Source organism: Chiloscyllium plagiosum, chromosome 1 (genome assembly GCF_004010195.1).
Source record: "Chiloscyllium plagiosum isolate BGI_BamShark_2017 chromosome 1, ASM401019v2, whole genome shotgun sequence".
NCBI lineage: Eukaryota > Metazoa > Chordata > Chondrichthyes > Orectolobiformes > Hemiscylliidae > Chiloscyllium > Chiloscyllium plagiosum.
The window spans coordinates 33,220,919-33,236,557 of NC_057710.1; the positions used below are offsets into that span (position 1 = coordinate 33,220,919).

At 41.5% G+C, this 15,639-nt stretch overlaps 1 protein-coding gene across 6 annotated transcripts in view; it reads right to left on the reverse strand.

Annotated features, from left to right (window-relative positions):
* The window catches only part of dym (dymeclin), a 543,859-nt gene that overhangs the window by 328,469 nt on the left and 199,751 nt on the right, over positions 1-15,639 (reverse strand). For all 6 annotated transcript variants that reach the window (XM_043718287.1, XM_043718196.1, XM_043718546.1 and 3 more), the window contains one exon: positions 4,449-4,562. In XM_043718287.1, coding sequence (XP_043574222.1) covers positions 4,449-4,562 — 114 coding nt within the window. The remainder of the gene's footprint in view (positions 1-4,448; positions 4,563-15,639) is intronic.

A 15,639-nucleotide genomic window follows, 5' to 3' on the forward strand; every position in this document is an offset into this window, starting at 1 on the left:
TACGATCTTTCTTCCATACCAGGCAACATCCTGGTAAACCTCCTCTGCACCCGTTCCAATGCCTCCACATCCTTCCTGTAGTATGGCGACCAAAACTGCACACAATATTCCAGATGTGGCCGCACCAGAGTTTTATACAACTGCATCATGACCTCAGGACTCCGGAACTCAATTCCTCTACCAATAAAAGCCAGTACGCCATATGCCTTCCTCACCGCACTATTTACCTGGGTGGCAACTTTCAGAGATCTGTGTACATGGACACCAAGATCCCTCTGCTCATCCACACTACCAAGTATCCGACCATTAGCCCAGTACCCCATCTTTTTGTTATTCTTCCCAAAGTGAATCACCTCGCACTTAGCTACATTGTATTCCATCTGCCACCTTTCTGCCCAGCTCTGCAGCTTCTCTATATCCTTCTGTAACCTGCCACATGCTTCCTCACTGTCAACAACTCCTCCGACTTTTGTGTCATCCGCAAACTTGCTCACCCAACCTTCTAACCCCTCTTCCATGTCATTTATAAAAATGACAAACAGCAATGGTCCCAAAACAGATCCTTGCGGAACACCGCTAGTGACGGCACTCCATGAAGAAACTTTGCCATCAACTACTACCCTCTGTCTTCTTCCATCCAGCCAATTCCTAATCCAAACCTCCAACTCACCCTCAATGCCATATCTCCGTATTTTCTGCAGTAGCCTACGTGGGGAACCTTATCAAACGCCTTACTAAAATCCATATATACCACATCTACCGCTTTCCCCTCATCAACCTCCTTCGTCACCTTTTCAAAGAATTCAATAAGGTTTGTGAGGCACGACTTGCCCTTCACAAAACCATGCTGACTATCCTTGATCACATTATTCCTATCTAGATGTGCATAAATCCTATCCCTTACAATTCTCTCTAAGACTTTGCCCACAACAGAAGTGAGACTCACCGGCCTATAGTTACTAGGGCTATCCCTACTCCCCTTTTTGAACAAGGGAACCACATTTGCTATCCTCCAGTCTTCTGGGACTACTCCTGTAGACAAAGAGGACATAAAAATCAAGGCCAATGGCTCTGCAATCTCCTCCCTTGCTTCCCAGAGAATCCTAGGATAAATGCCATCAGGCCCAGGGGACTTATCTATTTTCACCTTTTCCAGGATTTCCAATACCTCTTCTCTACATACCTCAAAGCCATCCATTCTACTTATTTGTGCCTCAGTATTCTCATCGACAACAATGCCCTGTTCCTGAGTGAATACTGAAGAAAAGTATTCATTCAGTGTCTCCCCAATCTCTTCCGCCTCCACACGCAACTTCCCCTACTATCCTTGACTGGACCTATTCCTACCCTAGTCATTCTTTTATTCCTAACATACCTATAGAAAGTCTTAGGGTTTTCCCTAATCCTATCTACTAAGGACCTTTCATGTCCCCTCCTTGCTGCTTTTAGCTCTCTCTTCAGGTCCTTCCTGGCTACCCTATAACTCTCAATCGCCCCAATTGAACCTTCACGTCTCATCTTGAGATAGGCCGCCCTCTTCCATTTAACAAGGGATTCCAATTCCTTATTAAACCACGGCTCCCTCGCACGACCCTTTCCTCCCTGCCTGACAGGTACATAATTATCAAGGACACTCAATAGTTGCTCCTTGAACAAGCTCCACTTAACAAGGGATTCCAATTCCTTATTAAACCACGGCTCCCTCGCACGACCCTTTCCTCCCTGCCTGACAGGTACATAATTATCAAGGACACTCAATAGTTGCTCCTTGAACAAGCTCCACATATCATTGACACAATCTAGTTCCACCTGCCAGCACCCGGCCCATATCCCTCTAAACCCTTCCTATTCATATACCCATCCAAATGCCTTTTAAATGTTGCAATTGCACTAGCCTCCACTACTTCCTCTGGCAACTCCTTCCATACACATACTACCCACTGCGTGAAAAGGCTGCCCCTTAGGTCCCTTTTATATCTTTCCCCTCTCAACCTAAACCTATGCTCTCTAGTTCTGGACTCCCTGACCCCAGGAAAAAGACTTTCTCTATTTATCCTATCCATGCCCTTCATGATTTTATAAACCTCTAAAAGGTCATCTCCCTCAGCCTCCGACGCTCCAGGGAAAACAGCCCCAGCCTAAAGAGTCTCTCCTCCAAACCCTGGCAACATCCTTGTAAATCTTTTCTGAACCCTTTCAAGTTTCACAACATCCTTCCGTTACAACGGAGACCAAAACTGCACGCAATATTCCAAAAGTGGCCTCACTAATGTCCTGTACAGCCGCAACATGACCTCCCAACTCCTGTACTCAATACTCTGACTATTAAAGGAAAGCATACCAAACGCCTTCTTCACTATCCTATCTACTTGTGACTCCACTTTTAAGGAGCTATGAACCTGCACTCCAAGGTCTCTTTGTTGAGCAACACTCCCCAGAACCTTACCATTAAGTATATAGGTCCTGCTAAGACTTGCTTTCCCAAAATGCAGCACCTTGCATTTATCTGAATTAAACTCCATCTGCCACTTCTCAGCCCATTGGCCCATCTGATCAAGATCCTGTTGTAATCTGAGATAACCCGTCCACTACACCTCCAACTTTGGTGTCATCAGCAAACTTATTAACTATACCTCTTATGTTCACATCCAAATCATTTACATAAAAGTAGCAGACCCAGCACTGATCCTTATGGCACTCCACTGGTCACAGGCCTCCAGTCTGAAAAACAATCCTCCACCACCACCAGTTCTGTATCCAAATGGAGAGTTCTCCCTGTATTCCATGAGATCTAACCATGCTCACCAGTCTCCCATGGGGAACCTTGTCAAATGCCTTACTGAAGTCCAAATTGATTACACATCTACCGTTCTGCCCTTATCAATCCTCTTTGTTATTCTAAATTCTGTTTTCTTTTGTTCGTGTTTCAACCATATAGTGTGTAAATAAATTCTGTTTTGCTTAAAACATAATGGTTTGACCAGCTGCATCTCTCCTGGAATATCCACTATACAACTGCCTTAAAAAAAGATAGGGTCTGGGCTACCTTCTTAAAATGCTTTGAGGGGGTCTGGCATGGTTCATAATGGAAATCATTCAATAATTATCCAAAGTTATATTGCAGAGTTTCTCACAATCCCAGCGTAGAGGGAGAAAATATAAAACTCAATTACATACTTGCACACATAATTAATGCCTCTAGCCTCAAGGTCTTGGATCTTGCTACCTCCAGTAGCATCCACTCTATTCCACTCAGGAGCTTGGACGACTCTACTTTTGCAAAAGGCCAGAACAATCAATCCTTTCTCCTAGCTGTACTAAATTCCAAGATTTAAATACTATATCTCGCTGCACTCAATCCCCAGATTGCATGTTGGTTGTTGTCTTATGACATGGCTTGCACTCTCTTCTCTTCAGGAGGGGAGTTGCTCAGTTACAATTTTGTCTGCTAATACTGTATTCTAAATCCAGTTTTCCTGGGGCAGATCAGTTCTCACACCATTGAAATTGACCCTCTATTAATTAAATGCTGCCTTTACTGCAGTAGTATATTATTCTCCACAACATTTCTGAGTCACAATTGATAAGTGGTACAAGTGACACACACTTCCTTTGTGTGACTGAAATACAGATCTGCTATTTCTTACAGACATAAACTCACCTCTGCTCTGCTACCATTGGAGGCATATACTTTATTTTGGTTTTATTGTATACGTATGCATCCAGCATCTGGCAAGCAATCAAATAAATTTTTGATTGCCATTGTGTAATTTCTATCAGAATGAGTGAATGTCAAATGGTAAAACTGGACTGTGATGATCCATGTAGTAGAGGCAGGTTTAACAGAGGTATGCAAGAGAGAAGTGATTATTATCTTAAAAGCAAAAATATACAGTGTTCCAGGCAAACGATGAGGGGATTGCCCTCTGAATTGCACAGTGAGATGGCACAGACTCAATTGACAGAATGGTTGCCTTCTGTACGGTTAACAACGCTGTAATTCTGCGAATCGTGAATGAAACATATCAAATATGCATTGCTATTGAATATATATCAATATTGTTCACACTTAAATAATTAGGATGAGATCACTTGGATGAGACAGCAGAAAACTGCCTTAGTTTGAGCCATACCTTAACACAGGTCACTGATTTGACCAAAGGAATATAAAGGCTAAAAAAAAAATAGCGTGAAACAAATTTTAATTTCATATTTTAAATACATTACTTCAATTTCTACTGTACTTACAAGTAACAGTATAATATTTGTCAATCAGATTAATCTTCATATATTTGGGTTTAATCTGCATAACTTGTTAAATCAAAGCCTCAATATAATTTAATCAACAGGAATTTTAATATTCCATAGTCTCTACATTATAGATGAGAAGAGCTATGGAAGGAATGAGTGGGATTGGGGATTAAAATCGCAAATTAAAAAGTCCTCACCCTGGTTCTGGTCATATTGTACTGCACAGTTCGTATCACCACAAGAACTAGAAGACTTCCTAATGAGATTTCTGTCAGGACACGCTCAGCATACCAAGTAATATTCTTTAGTATCTATGGAGAGAAAAGAGTTGGAAAATTTTTTTTTTTTTTTACAATTAGTGTATATCACAGGCAAAGATATTCAAACTTTAGTCACCAGTGTAAACAATAATTTCAAAGGAAAAAATGTATTATATTAAAAACACTTTAATCATAGTATCAAAGTTACAACACTCCAAATTGATTTTGTTTTTCAAATTAACGTACAACCTGAAGATATTTCAGGCATGCCAGCAATGAATGCAATGAAACCAAAATAAAACTGCAGAATGTAATATACTATCCTCGTACACATCAGTGAATTCCAGTTGAAATAAACATGGAAAGTGCAGTGCTACAGTTGACAATATGAAAAACTGTAGAGTGTAAATCCATATGGTAAGTGTTTGGTCTCATTTCTAATCTATATTATTAACTTGAATACTGAAATCCAGCATAGGTTTGCCATTTTAGTTGAAAACATTATAATGTGGAAAATGGTACAGAGGTTCATCATTCAGTTCATCTTGATGATGCTGTGCTCCAAAATCTCTCTTTTCATCTTTATCTATTTCATCACCATTTTTGGAATCAGGATGTACAGTTGTTTGCATTAAATTCAAAACTTTTTCTAGTCATTTATAGAGATAGATAGATCGATCCCTACAGTGTAGAAACAGGCCTTTCACCCCAACAAGTCCATACCGACCCTCCAAAGAGTATCCCACCGAAACCCATTCCCCAACCCTATTACTCTACATTTACCCTGACTAATGCACCTAACCTACACAACCCTGATCACTATGGGGCAATTTAGCAAGGCCAATCCACCTAACCTGCACATCTCCAGATTGTGGGAGGAAACTGGAGCACCCAGAGAAAACCCACAAAGACAAGGGGAGAATGTGCAAACTCCAGACAATCGCCCAAAGCTAGAATCGAACCCGGGTCCCTGGCGCTGTGAGGCAGCAGTGCTAACCACTGAGCCACCATGCCACCCTAATATACATTTAACTCATTTAGTAGCTTGGAAAAGCATTGCCTCCTCTAGGTTACTACTATCTGAAAATGTGACCACTTTGTATTAAATGTCTAAATTCAGATCACTTAAGTAAATCACAAGGAGGAAGTGGTCTCAACTTCAAATTCAGGAGCACCTCACTCAGTACTCTCAATACAGTAACCTTCCTGCTACTGTTTTCTATCCGTTAGAAAAGGTTTTGCGTAAATCTCAACAAAGTAGGTGGTATCGTGGACAGTGGGGCAACTTATCAGAAATTGCAGCAGCACCTTAATCAGCTGGGGAAGTGGGCCGAGAAATAGCAAATGGAGTTTAATATAGATAAGTGTGAGGTGTTGCATGTTGGAAAGTCAAATCAAGGCAGGAGTTTCAGGGTGGATGGCAGGGCCTTAATGAGTATAATGGAACACATATCTTGGAATTCAGGTACATGGTTCTCTGAAAGTGAAGTCATAAGTTGACAGGGCAGTGAAGGCGGCTTTTGACACACTGGCCTTCATCCATCAGGACATTAAGTACAGAAGTTGGGAAGTTATGTTGCAGTCATACAGGATGTTGGTGAGGCCGCACGGAGTATTGTGTTCAGTTTTGGTCACCTTGCCATAGGGTGGATGTTATTAAACTGGAAAGAGTGGAGAAGAAATTTACAAGAACGTTGTCAGAACTCAATGGTCTGAGTTATAGACAGAGGTTAGTCAAACTAGTACTTTTTCTTTAGAGCGGAGGAGACTGAGGTGGTATCTTATAGAAGTGTATAAGATGAGAGGCATGGATAGGATCAACGCACTCTGTCTTTTTCCCCCAAGGGTGGGGAATCGAGGACTAGGGGGCATCAGTTTAAGGTTAGAGGGCTAAGAATAAAAGGGAACCTGAGGGGCAACCTTTTTACACAAAGAGTGGTACACCTATGGAATGAGTTGCCGGCAGAAGTGGTTGAGGCGGGTACATTAACAACATTTAAAAGTCATTTGGACAAATACATGGATAGGAAAGGTTGGGAAGTATACGGGCCAAGTGCAGGGAAATGGGATTAGTGTGGATGGACGTTTTGGTCTGCACAGACTAGTTTGGGCCAAAGGGCTTATCTCCATGCTGTAAAACTCCATAACTTTGAGGTTATCTAATAATCTTTGTTGTCAAGATTGATGAAGTTGATGTGCTGGAATTTTGGCAAACATTAAGATTGATAAGTCTCCAGGGCCATACCAGATTTATCCCAGGTTGCTCCGGGAAGCGAGAAAGGAGGTTGCTGAGCCATTGGCAAAGATCTTTACTTCCTCACTCTCGACGGGAGTCGTACCGGAGGACTGGAGGGAGGCAAATGCTGTTCCTCTTTTCAAGGAGGGGAATAGGGAAATTTCTGGCAATTACAGACCCGTCAGTCTTAAGTCTGTGGTCACCAAGGTTTTGGAAAGCATTCTGAGGATAGGATTTATGACAATTTGGAAAAGCATAGAGTGATTGAAGGCAGTCAGCATGGCTTTGCGAGGGGCAGGTCATGCCTCGCAAATCTTATGGAGTTTTTTAAGCTGGTGACGAGACAGGTTGACGAAGGATGAGCAGTGCATGTGGTGTATGTGGACTTCAGTAAGGCATTTAATAAGGTTCCCCGTGGCAGGGTCAGGAGATATGGGATACAGGGAGATTTGGCTACCTGGATTCAGAATTGGTTGGCTGACAGAAGGCACAGAGTGGTTGTAGATGGAAAGTATTCTGCCTGGAGGTCAGTGGTAAGTGGTGTCCCGCAGGACGCTGTTCTTGGGCCTCTACTCTTTGTAGTTTTTATAAATGACTTGGATGAGGAAGTTGAGGGTGTGTTAGTAAATTTGCCGATGACACAAAGGTTAGAGGTGCCGTCGATAATATCGAGGGCTATTGCAGGCTGTAGCGTGACATAGACAGGATGCAGAGCTGGACTGAGAAATGGTAGATGGAGTTCAACCTGGATAAATGCACAGTGATGCATTTTGGAAGGTCGAACTTGAATGCTGAATACAGGATTAAAGACAGGATTCTTGGCGAAAAGACAGGATTCTTGGCGGTGCGGAGGAACAGAGGGATCTTGGTGTTCAAGTGCAGAGATCCTTCAAAGTTGCCACCCAAGTGGATAGGGTTGTTAAGAAAGCATATGATGTTTTGGCTTTCATTAACAGAGGGATCACGTTTAAGAGCCGCAAGGTTTTGCTGTAGCTCTACAAGACCCTGGTGAGACCACACTTGGAATACTATGTCCAGTTCTGGTCACCCTGCTATAGGAAAGATACAGAGGCTTTGGAGAGGGTGCAAAGAAGGTTTACCAGAATGCTGCCTGGACTGGAGGGCTTGTCTTACAAAGAGAGGTTGACTAAGCTCGGACTTTTCTCTCTGGAGAGGAGAGGGAGAGAGGTGACCTGATTGAGGTATACAAGATAATGAGAGGCATGGATAGAGTCAATAGCCAGAGACTTTTCCCCAAGGGCAGGATTGACTGGCACGAGGGGTCATAGTTTTAAGATATTAGGAGGAAGGTATAGAGGAGATGCCAGAGGTAGGTTCTTTACGCAGAGAGTTTAGATTAGATTAGATTAGATTAGATTACTTAGTGTGGAAACAGGCCTTTCGGCCCAACAAGTCCACACCGACCCTCCGAACAGCAACCCACCCAGACCCATTCCCCTACATTTACCCCTTCACCTAACAGTACGGGCAATTTAGCATGGCCAATTCACCTAACCTTCACGTTTTTGGACTGTGGGAGGAAACCGGAGCATCCAGAGGAAACCCAAGCATGAAAAAGGGGAGAATTTGCAAATCCATACAGACAGTTGCCTGAGGCAGGAATTGAACCCAGGTCTCTGCCGCAGTGCTAACTACTGTGCCATCGTGCCACCAGAATGCGTTGCCAGCGGTGGTGATGGAAGCAGAGTCATTAGGGACATTTAAGCGACTGCTGGACATGCACATGGATAGCAGTGAATTGAGGGGTGTGTAGATTAGGTTATTTATTTTAGATTAGGAATAATCCTTGGCACAACATCGTGGGCCGAAGAGCCTGTTCTATGCAGTACTCTTCTATGTTCTTTGTTATACTTTATTAAATGTTTTATGTTTTCCACCAATCTGAATTATCCCTGATCAATGGAGGAAGGTCAAGTAGAAGCTTATTCTTCTAAATCTACATTGACTAGGTTATTAAAATGCAGATAATCCTCAAATTTACATCTGAAACTCAACCACGTTATTGTACTAAAAGAAAAAAAGAATGTTTTGTCATCGTCTTTGAATTTGGACACATTAGCCTATGCATAATGTAACATTACCTTCCCAGTCTTAACAGACACCAATGTAATGATGGGCATAGTAGTTTGAGAAAATGAACATTTTGACAGAGCTAGTAGTTGTATTCTCCAACAGGTAGACAAAAAAACTGACATTCTGTTCTCAATCAACTGAGCTAATCATAACTGCAGTTATGAAGGTGTAGGCGTATACTGTACCTTTAAGAGAGAGTGAAAGCTGGCAAGGACTTAACAAGCACAGAATTTGCTGAAAAAATTTAAAAATGTAACATTTGGCTGTGAAACAAATAGTTGAGATGTTTCTATGAGATGTATGCAACAATCCGGTTTCCTCCCACAATCCAAAAATGGTTAGGTGAATTGACCATGCTAAATTGTCCGTAGTATTAGGTGAAGGGGTAAATGTAGGGGAATGGGTCTGGGTGGGTTGCGCTTCGGCGGGTCGGTGTGGACTTGTTGGGCCGAAGGGCCTGTTTCCACGCTGTAAATAATCTAATCTACTTGAAATTCTAATTTGGCCAATCGGTTTAAGTTATGCACCCAAGATACCTAAATCCAATCAAATTTGAATTGCGCTGTTTTGATGACATCAAACCAATGAGATGATCTGATGTTCTGGGATATAAAAATCAGGCATTTTGAACAGTTAGCCAGAGCAGCAAAAGCACCAAACACAGGCTGACCACAGAATCGCTCTGTTCAAATGAAAGATGTGCAGAAGACCGAAGATCCAGAGAAAACCTACAGAGAAAGATACAGAGGAGAATCGACATAGCTGACTGGTTTTGAAATTTGAATTTATTGTAAAACTTAATCGGGGGGTTAATCAGATCATTATAGTGTTGTAGAATGGGCCATAGATAAATTGATCAGACAAAGAAAGTTTACAATGTAGATAGTTGTTTAATATAATTTTTTCTTGGAGTTAGAGAATAATTTGTTAAATTTGTCTTTAAATAGTGGGAGATGGTAGTTCTTTGTCACTCATACTTTTACAGATTACGAAGCGAGGTGAGCTTGTGTGTGTCTGGTTTAAATTAGCATAAGGGTTTACCCAGTGCTGTAATACTGTTGATGCCTAGAATTGCTCATTTAGATTACTATAACACTGATCAACTCATGCAGACAAATGTACCATGTATGAGGTTCCGTAAAACCATATATTAAACCAAAATTAAATCAATTACAGAAGTTATTTTCTCTACTGTATCATAGCTTCTACCTACTAATTAGTTCTGCCCTTCCTTCCTTTCTTTCCTCCTGAGAAAGCACACACTTACATTAGACCAGACTTTTTCCATGATATCAATCCTGATTCCTGGATAGCTATTCTTCATATGGACCTGGGTAACGTGTCTTGTTCTTAAAACCAAACACTATCCTTCCACATTGGCAAGCACATCACAAATATGATTCAATATAAATAACTAGACAGTTGTTAGCAATAATTTTTTTTTTTTAAAAAAGCATAGAGCTACATCTCAGTGTCAGTGGACTAGAAACTTTACATTCATTCCAAATAATCAGGCATCAATGTCATGTCAGGCATTTGTTGCCCATTGTTAATTGCTCTTAAGAGGAAGATGAGTCACGTTCTTGAACAGTTTCATACTGTGTGGCAAGGATATTGATACTGGGTTACTAGGGGAAGTGGTTCAGGATTTTGATCCAATGATGATGAAATAAAGGAATTTTACTTCAAAATCAAGGGCAAGCTTCAGGTATTGCTGATTCCATATGCATCCTGACCTTTTTCTCAAGACAGTTGAGACTTCAAGTCGCTGTTGAAGAAACATTGATGAGCTACTGTAGACACTGGACCAACAGTACAGAAATTGATTGTTGAATTTGATGACTGGTGTGTCAGGCCAGCAGACTACTGAACGTTTGATGGTATTGTTAGAGTTGCAGTCATTGAGGCAAGTGAAAAATATTCCATCACACACATGACTTGTGCCTTTTAGATGGTGGGCAGACTTTGGGGAGTCAGGAGATGAATCATTTGCTGTACTCAGTCTCTGAAAGGCTCTTGTCACCACATCACTTATGCATCTTGCCAGTTACATTTCAGATTAATGGGGATCCTGGTAATGTTCATGTAATACAGCTGAATACCAAGGGAAGGTGGTTAGATTCTCCATTGACAATAGCAATTATTTGTATGAGGTAAAGGAAACTTGGTTCTTATTAGCCCAAGCCTTAATATTGTCTCTGTCTTCCTGTACACAGACACTAAATGATTCATTCTTGAAATTGTGGTGAATGCATCAGATCATCATGAAATCATCAGCAATCACCAATTCCTATGATAGGGGGAACTTTATTGCTGATCCTATGAAGGTAAAGACACTTGGACCAGTGACACTGCTCCAGGATCTTAACTTCTTAATCTGTTCAGATATGGGCATCACTGACCAGGCCAACATTCATTGCAAATCCCTAAATGCCTTGGAAAATGTGGTGGCAAGATGCTTCCTTGACCTACAGTACTGTTAGGAACAAAGTTCCAGCATTTTGAGCCAGCATCAGTAAAGGAATTGCAATATAGTTCCAGGTCAGGATGGTAAGTGGCTTGGAGGGGTACTGGTAGGTGGTGGCGTTCCCTTGCGCCTCTGGACGGGAGAGGTCAAGGTTTGGGAGATGCTGTTGGAGGAGCCTTTGTGACTTATTACAGTACATCTTGTGGATGATACACACTATTTTGATGGTGAAAGTAAAAGCAAAATACTGTGCATGTTGGGAAACTAAATTAAAAACAAACAAAAAAATGATAGAGAAACTAAGAAGCATCTGAGAAACGGAATTAGCATTTTGAGTCTGATATGGCTGAAGAAGAATCATCTTAGACTGAAAACATTAACTTTGTCAGACCAAACAGCATGACATGCAAGGGATAAGCAGAGATAAACAATTCCACAGTCAATGATCAGATCTAATCTCTGCAGTCCTGCTACATCAGCATGAATGATGGGACATTTAAACAATTCACTGGAGGAAGAGACTCGGCAAACATCCCCGAGTGCAATAATGGGAATCCAGCATCAATACAAAATACAAGGCTGAAACATTTGCATGGAATATGGTTATGGCTATTGGAAGTTAGTCATCTCAGCTCCAGGAAATCTCTGTGTGAGTTCCTCAAGACCTAATCATCTTCAGCTGTTTATCAATCACGTTCCCTCTGTCATAAGGACAAACTGGGGATAGTTGCCGATGATTGCACAATGTTCAGCACCATTCGCTACTAGTCAGTTACTGAAACAGTCCATGTCCAAATGCAGCAAGACCTGAATGATAGTCAGGCTTGGGTTGACAAATGGCAACAAATTGCACCACAGAAATGCCTCGCAATAACCATCGAAAACCATTGTCCGTTCACGTGCAATAATGTTAACAATACTGAATCCCCCACAATTAACATTCTGGGTTTACCATGGATCAGAAATTGAACTAGACTAGCCATATAAATACAGTGCCTACAAGAGCAGGTCAGAGTCTAAGAATCCTTTCACAGGATCAGGGCAACACTCTCCAGGCCAGCATTTACTATCCTTAATTGCCCCTAGGGCAATTAAAGAATCAACCATATTGTTGTGGCTTGGACAGGAACTAAGTGATGAAGGGCTTTTGCCCGAAACGCCGATTTTACTGCTCCTCGGATGCTGCCTGAACCGCTGTGCTAATCCAGAATCTGGTTTCCAGCATTCTGCAGTCATTGTTTTTACCTATAAGTGATGATGTACCAATGTACGTGCTGACCTTGTCATTCTACATAGGCTTAGTTATGGGTTTGGACGATGCTATAAAATTTCTGCATTTCATTTTTAAAAATGCTACACACTGCTTTTACTGAGCATCGGTGATGGAGGGAATGGATGTTTGTGGATGTGGTACCAATCAAGCAGGCTCCTTTGTCCTGGATGGTGTCAAGTTTCTTGAATGTTGGTGTTACATTCATCCAGGCAAGTGAGGAGTATTCATCACATTCTTGACCTGTACCTTGCAGATGGTGGACAAGCTCTGAGGAGTAATGAAACAAGATACTGTATTCAGAAGGCGATGGCTTACTGCTATTATCGCTCGACCATTAATCCAGAGACCCAGGTAATGTTCTGGTAACCTCAGAGATGGTGGGATTTGAATTCAATAAAAATTGAAAATTAAGAGTCTAATTATGAGCGTGAATCCATTGCGATTGTCAGGAAAAACCCATCGAGTTCACGAACGTCCTTTAGGGAAAGAAACTGCAGTCCTTATCTGGTCTGGCCTACGTGTGTCTCCAGACCCACAACAACGTGGTTGACTCTTTAACTGCCGTCAGGGCAATTAGCAATGGATAAATGCTGACCTAGGTAGTAATGCCCTCATCCCATGAAAGATTTAAATAAAGGATTCATAGAGTCTTGGAATTTTCTCCCTCAGGCATTGCACATGGACTGCAGTGATCAAGAAGGCACAATCTCTTTCACAAAGGCAGTAAGGAATACAGAGTAAATATTTGGCCAGCCAGCAACACCCTCATCTCATGAGTGACTTTTTAAAAAATAAGAGCACTTTTATGGCAGTTCTCACAATTCAGTAAAATTCAGTACAGTTATGGAAAAATACAAGAGACAAAAGGCTTTACTGGTGCGAAAGACCAATTTACTAAATTATGACATAAGTTGGCAAATTGTACAACCACCTGAAGGCAAATCAGTGGATGACAATGGGAAGCATTCAAAGGAGGAGACTGAGGCTTAAAAATAAGTGCTTCATAAAGAGTGAAACTGTCAAATGACAACTTCCCTGGGCACTGAAGAACATGCAGAGTAAGACAAAGAAAACCAGGGAAAGAAGGGCCAATCTACTGAGAACTCCATACTGTATAGCCTACACACCTGGGATTACACCATTACTTAAACTGATGTGCCACACTGCACATTTGTAAGGCAGTCAGAATGCTTTTTGGCTCAAAGCAGCATCCAGTTAGTGTAGACTATTACTTGTGTTTATGGCAAATTAGCAAGGAGCTTCAACTGTTCGTCAAATTCTTGTAACAGCTGCTCTTTCCCAGTTAACTGGAGTTAGACTGACCTTTCAGAGCCTCCAATGACAGTCTTAGGCCCTTTCACGAGTTTGCACAACATACCATAAGAAATTTGATCTGGGGAGCCATTATCACAGTTTTCAGCAACCTTGCAAAAACACCTTTTTTTTTCAAATATTCACTCAGGGTACATGTGGGTTGCTGGCTGGCCAGCATTTGTTGCCCATCTCTAGTTGCCCATAACCTGAGTAGCTTGGTATGCCATTTCACAGGGCAGTTGAAAGTCAACCACATTGCTGTGGGTCGAGAGTCACATGTTGGCCAGACCAGCTGAGGATGGCAGATTTCTTTCCCTGAAGGACATTATGAGGCAGATGAGTTTTTCCTGACAATCAACAATGATTTCATGGTCATCAGTAGATTCTAAATTCCACATTTGCTTTTAATGAATTCAAATTCCAGCAACCGCCATGGTAGGATTCGAATCCTGGTCCCTAGAACATTAGCTGAATTTCTAGATTCATAGCCTAATGATAATACCACTAATCCAGCACCTCCCCATTATCTATCTCCTACCCAGTTACTAACCAAGTAACCCTCATGTTGAGCTAGAACACTTCAAAACCAACCTGCACTTAAACTTAACCAGTTAACTCTAATTCACAGTGAACAGTTCTGATTGCATCTCCAAATCAAATATACTTCCACAAAACTGCACCCTCTTCTATTGTTGTATAAATTGTTGTTTCTTTTCTAAAATTGGTTTCTTGTGTCTCAGTCCTGATGAGTGCAAGGCCAAAAGTTTTGACTTCATAAAAACCAAAAGAACTGTGGATGCTGTAAATCAGAAACAAAAACAGAAATTGATAGTAAACCTCAGCAGGTCTGGCAGCATTTGTGGAGAAATATCAGAGTTAATGTTTCGGGTCAAGTGACCCTTCCTTGGATTTCATTTTTTTTAAAAACTTGTTTAAATTCTGTACTACCAAACAATGAATTTATATTTAACATAATATTTAACATATCCAGCCAGTACTCAAACATAACGGAGTGGAGTGTGCAGTTGTCTATCCAAGAAACCACACCATGCTATCTTAAAGGGAGTTTCATCAAATTGTAGGCCACAGGATTCTGAGGGTTGGTTCAATATCCAAAATCAATGTCAAATTCTAGACAGTCAGGGGCCAGCTAATCTGGAAGCTCACTGTATGCTTGAGACGTCTTGATCCTCTGTGAATTCCAGAGGGTGGGGGATGCTGAGTTTTGGCTGCATTCTGAATGCTAATTAATGTCCTCATAGCTAACTGCACAGGTGTCATCCAGCCCGCCTCTCTGCCATCCAACATATCTGAGTCTGGTCACTCCAGTATCCCGATTCCTGTCTTCCTTTAAATATCTAAACTCCACAATTGAGCAATGATTGCCCTTATGACAGCTGCCAGTTCCATGGGAAAACATTTAGCACAAGATAACCATTTCCCAAACCTTCATCAGGCCAGATAAAAGACAGTCAATTCCTAAAAGAAGATCTGAGGCCTTGTCCACTCCATAAACAGGAACTGCATGTCATAATTGAGGCTAAGCATCTGACAGAAGAAATGTGTCATCAGGCCACACCACCATGGAGGAGGTTCAACATAAATGTATTGTTCCAGAATCTGAAGGAAGAAAGTTGTTATCTGGCTGTGAAGACACAGATACTTGGACACCCTCCCTAAATGGAAGACTCAATACCTTAGCAGCAACCCAGTGTCACTTTTCACCCAGAAAAAAAACAGTTCT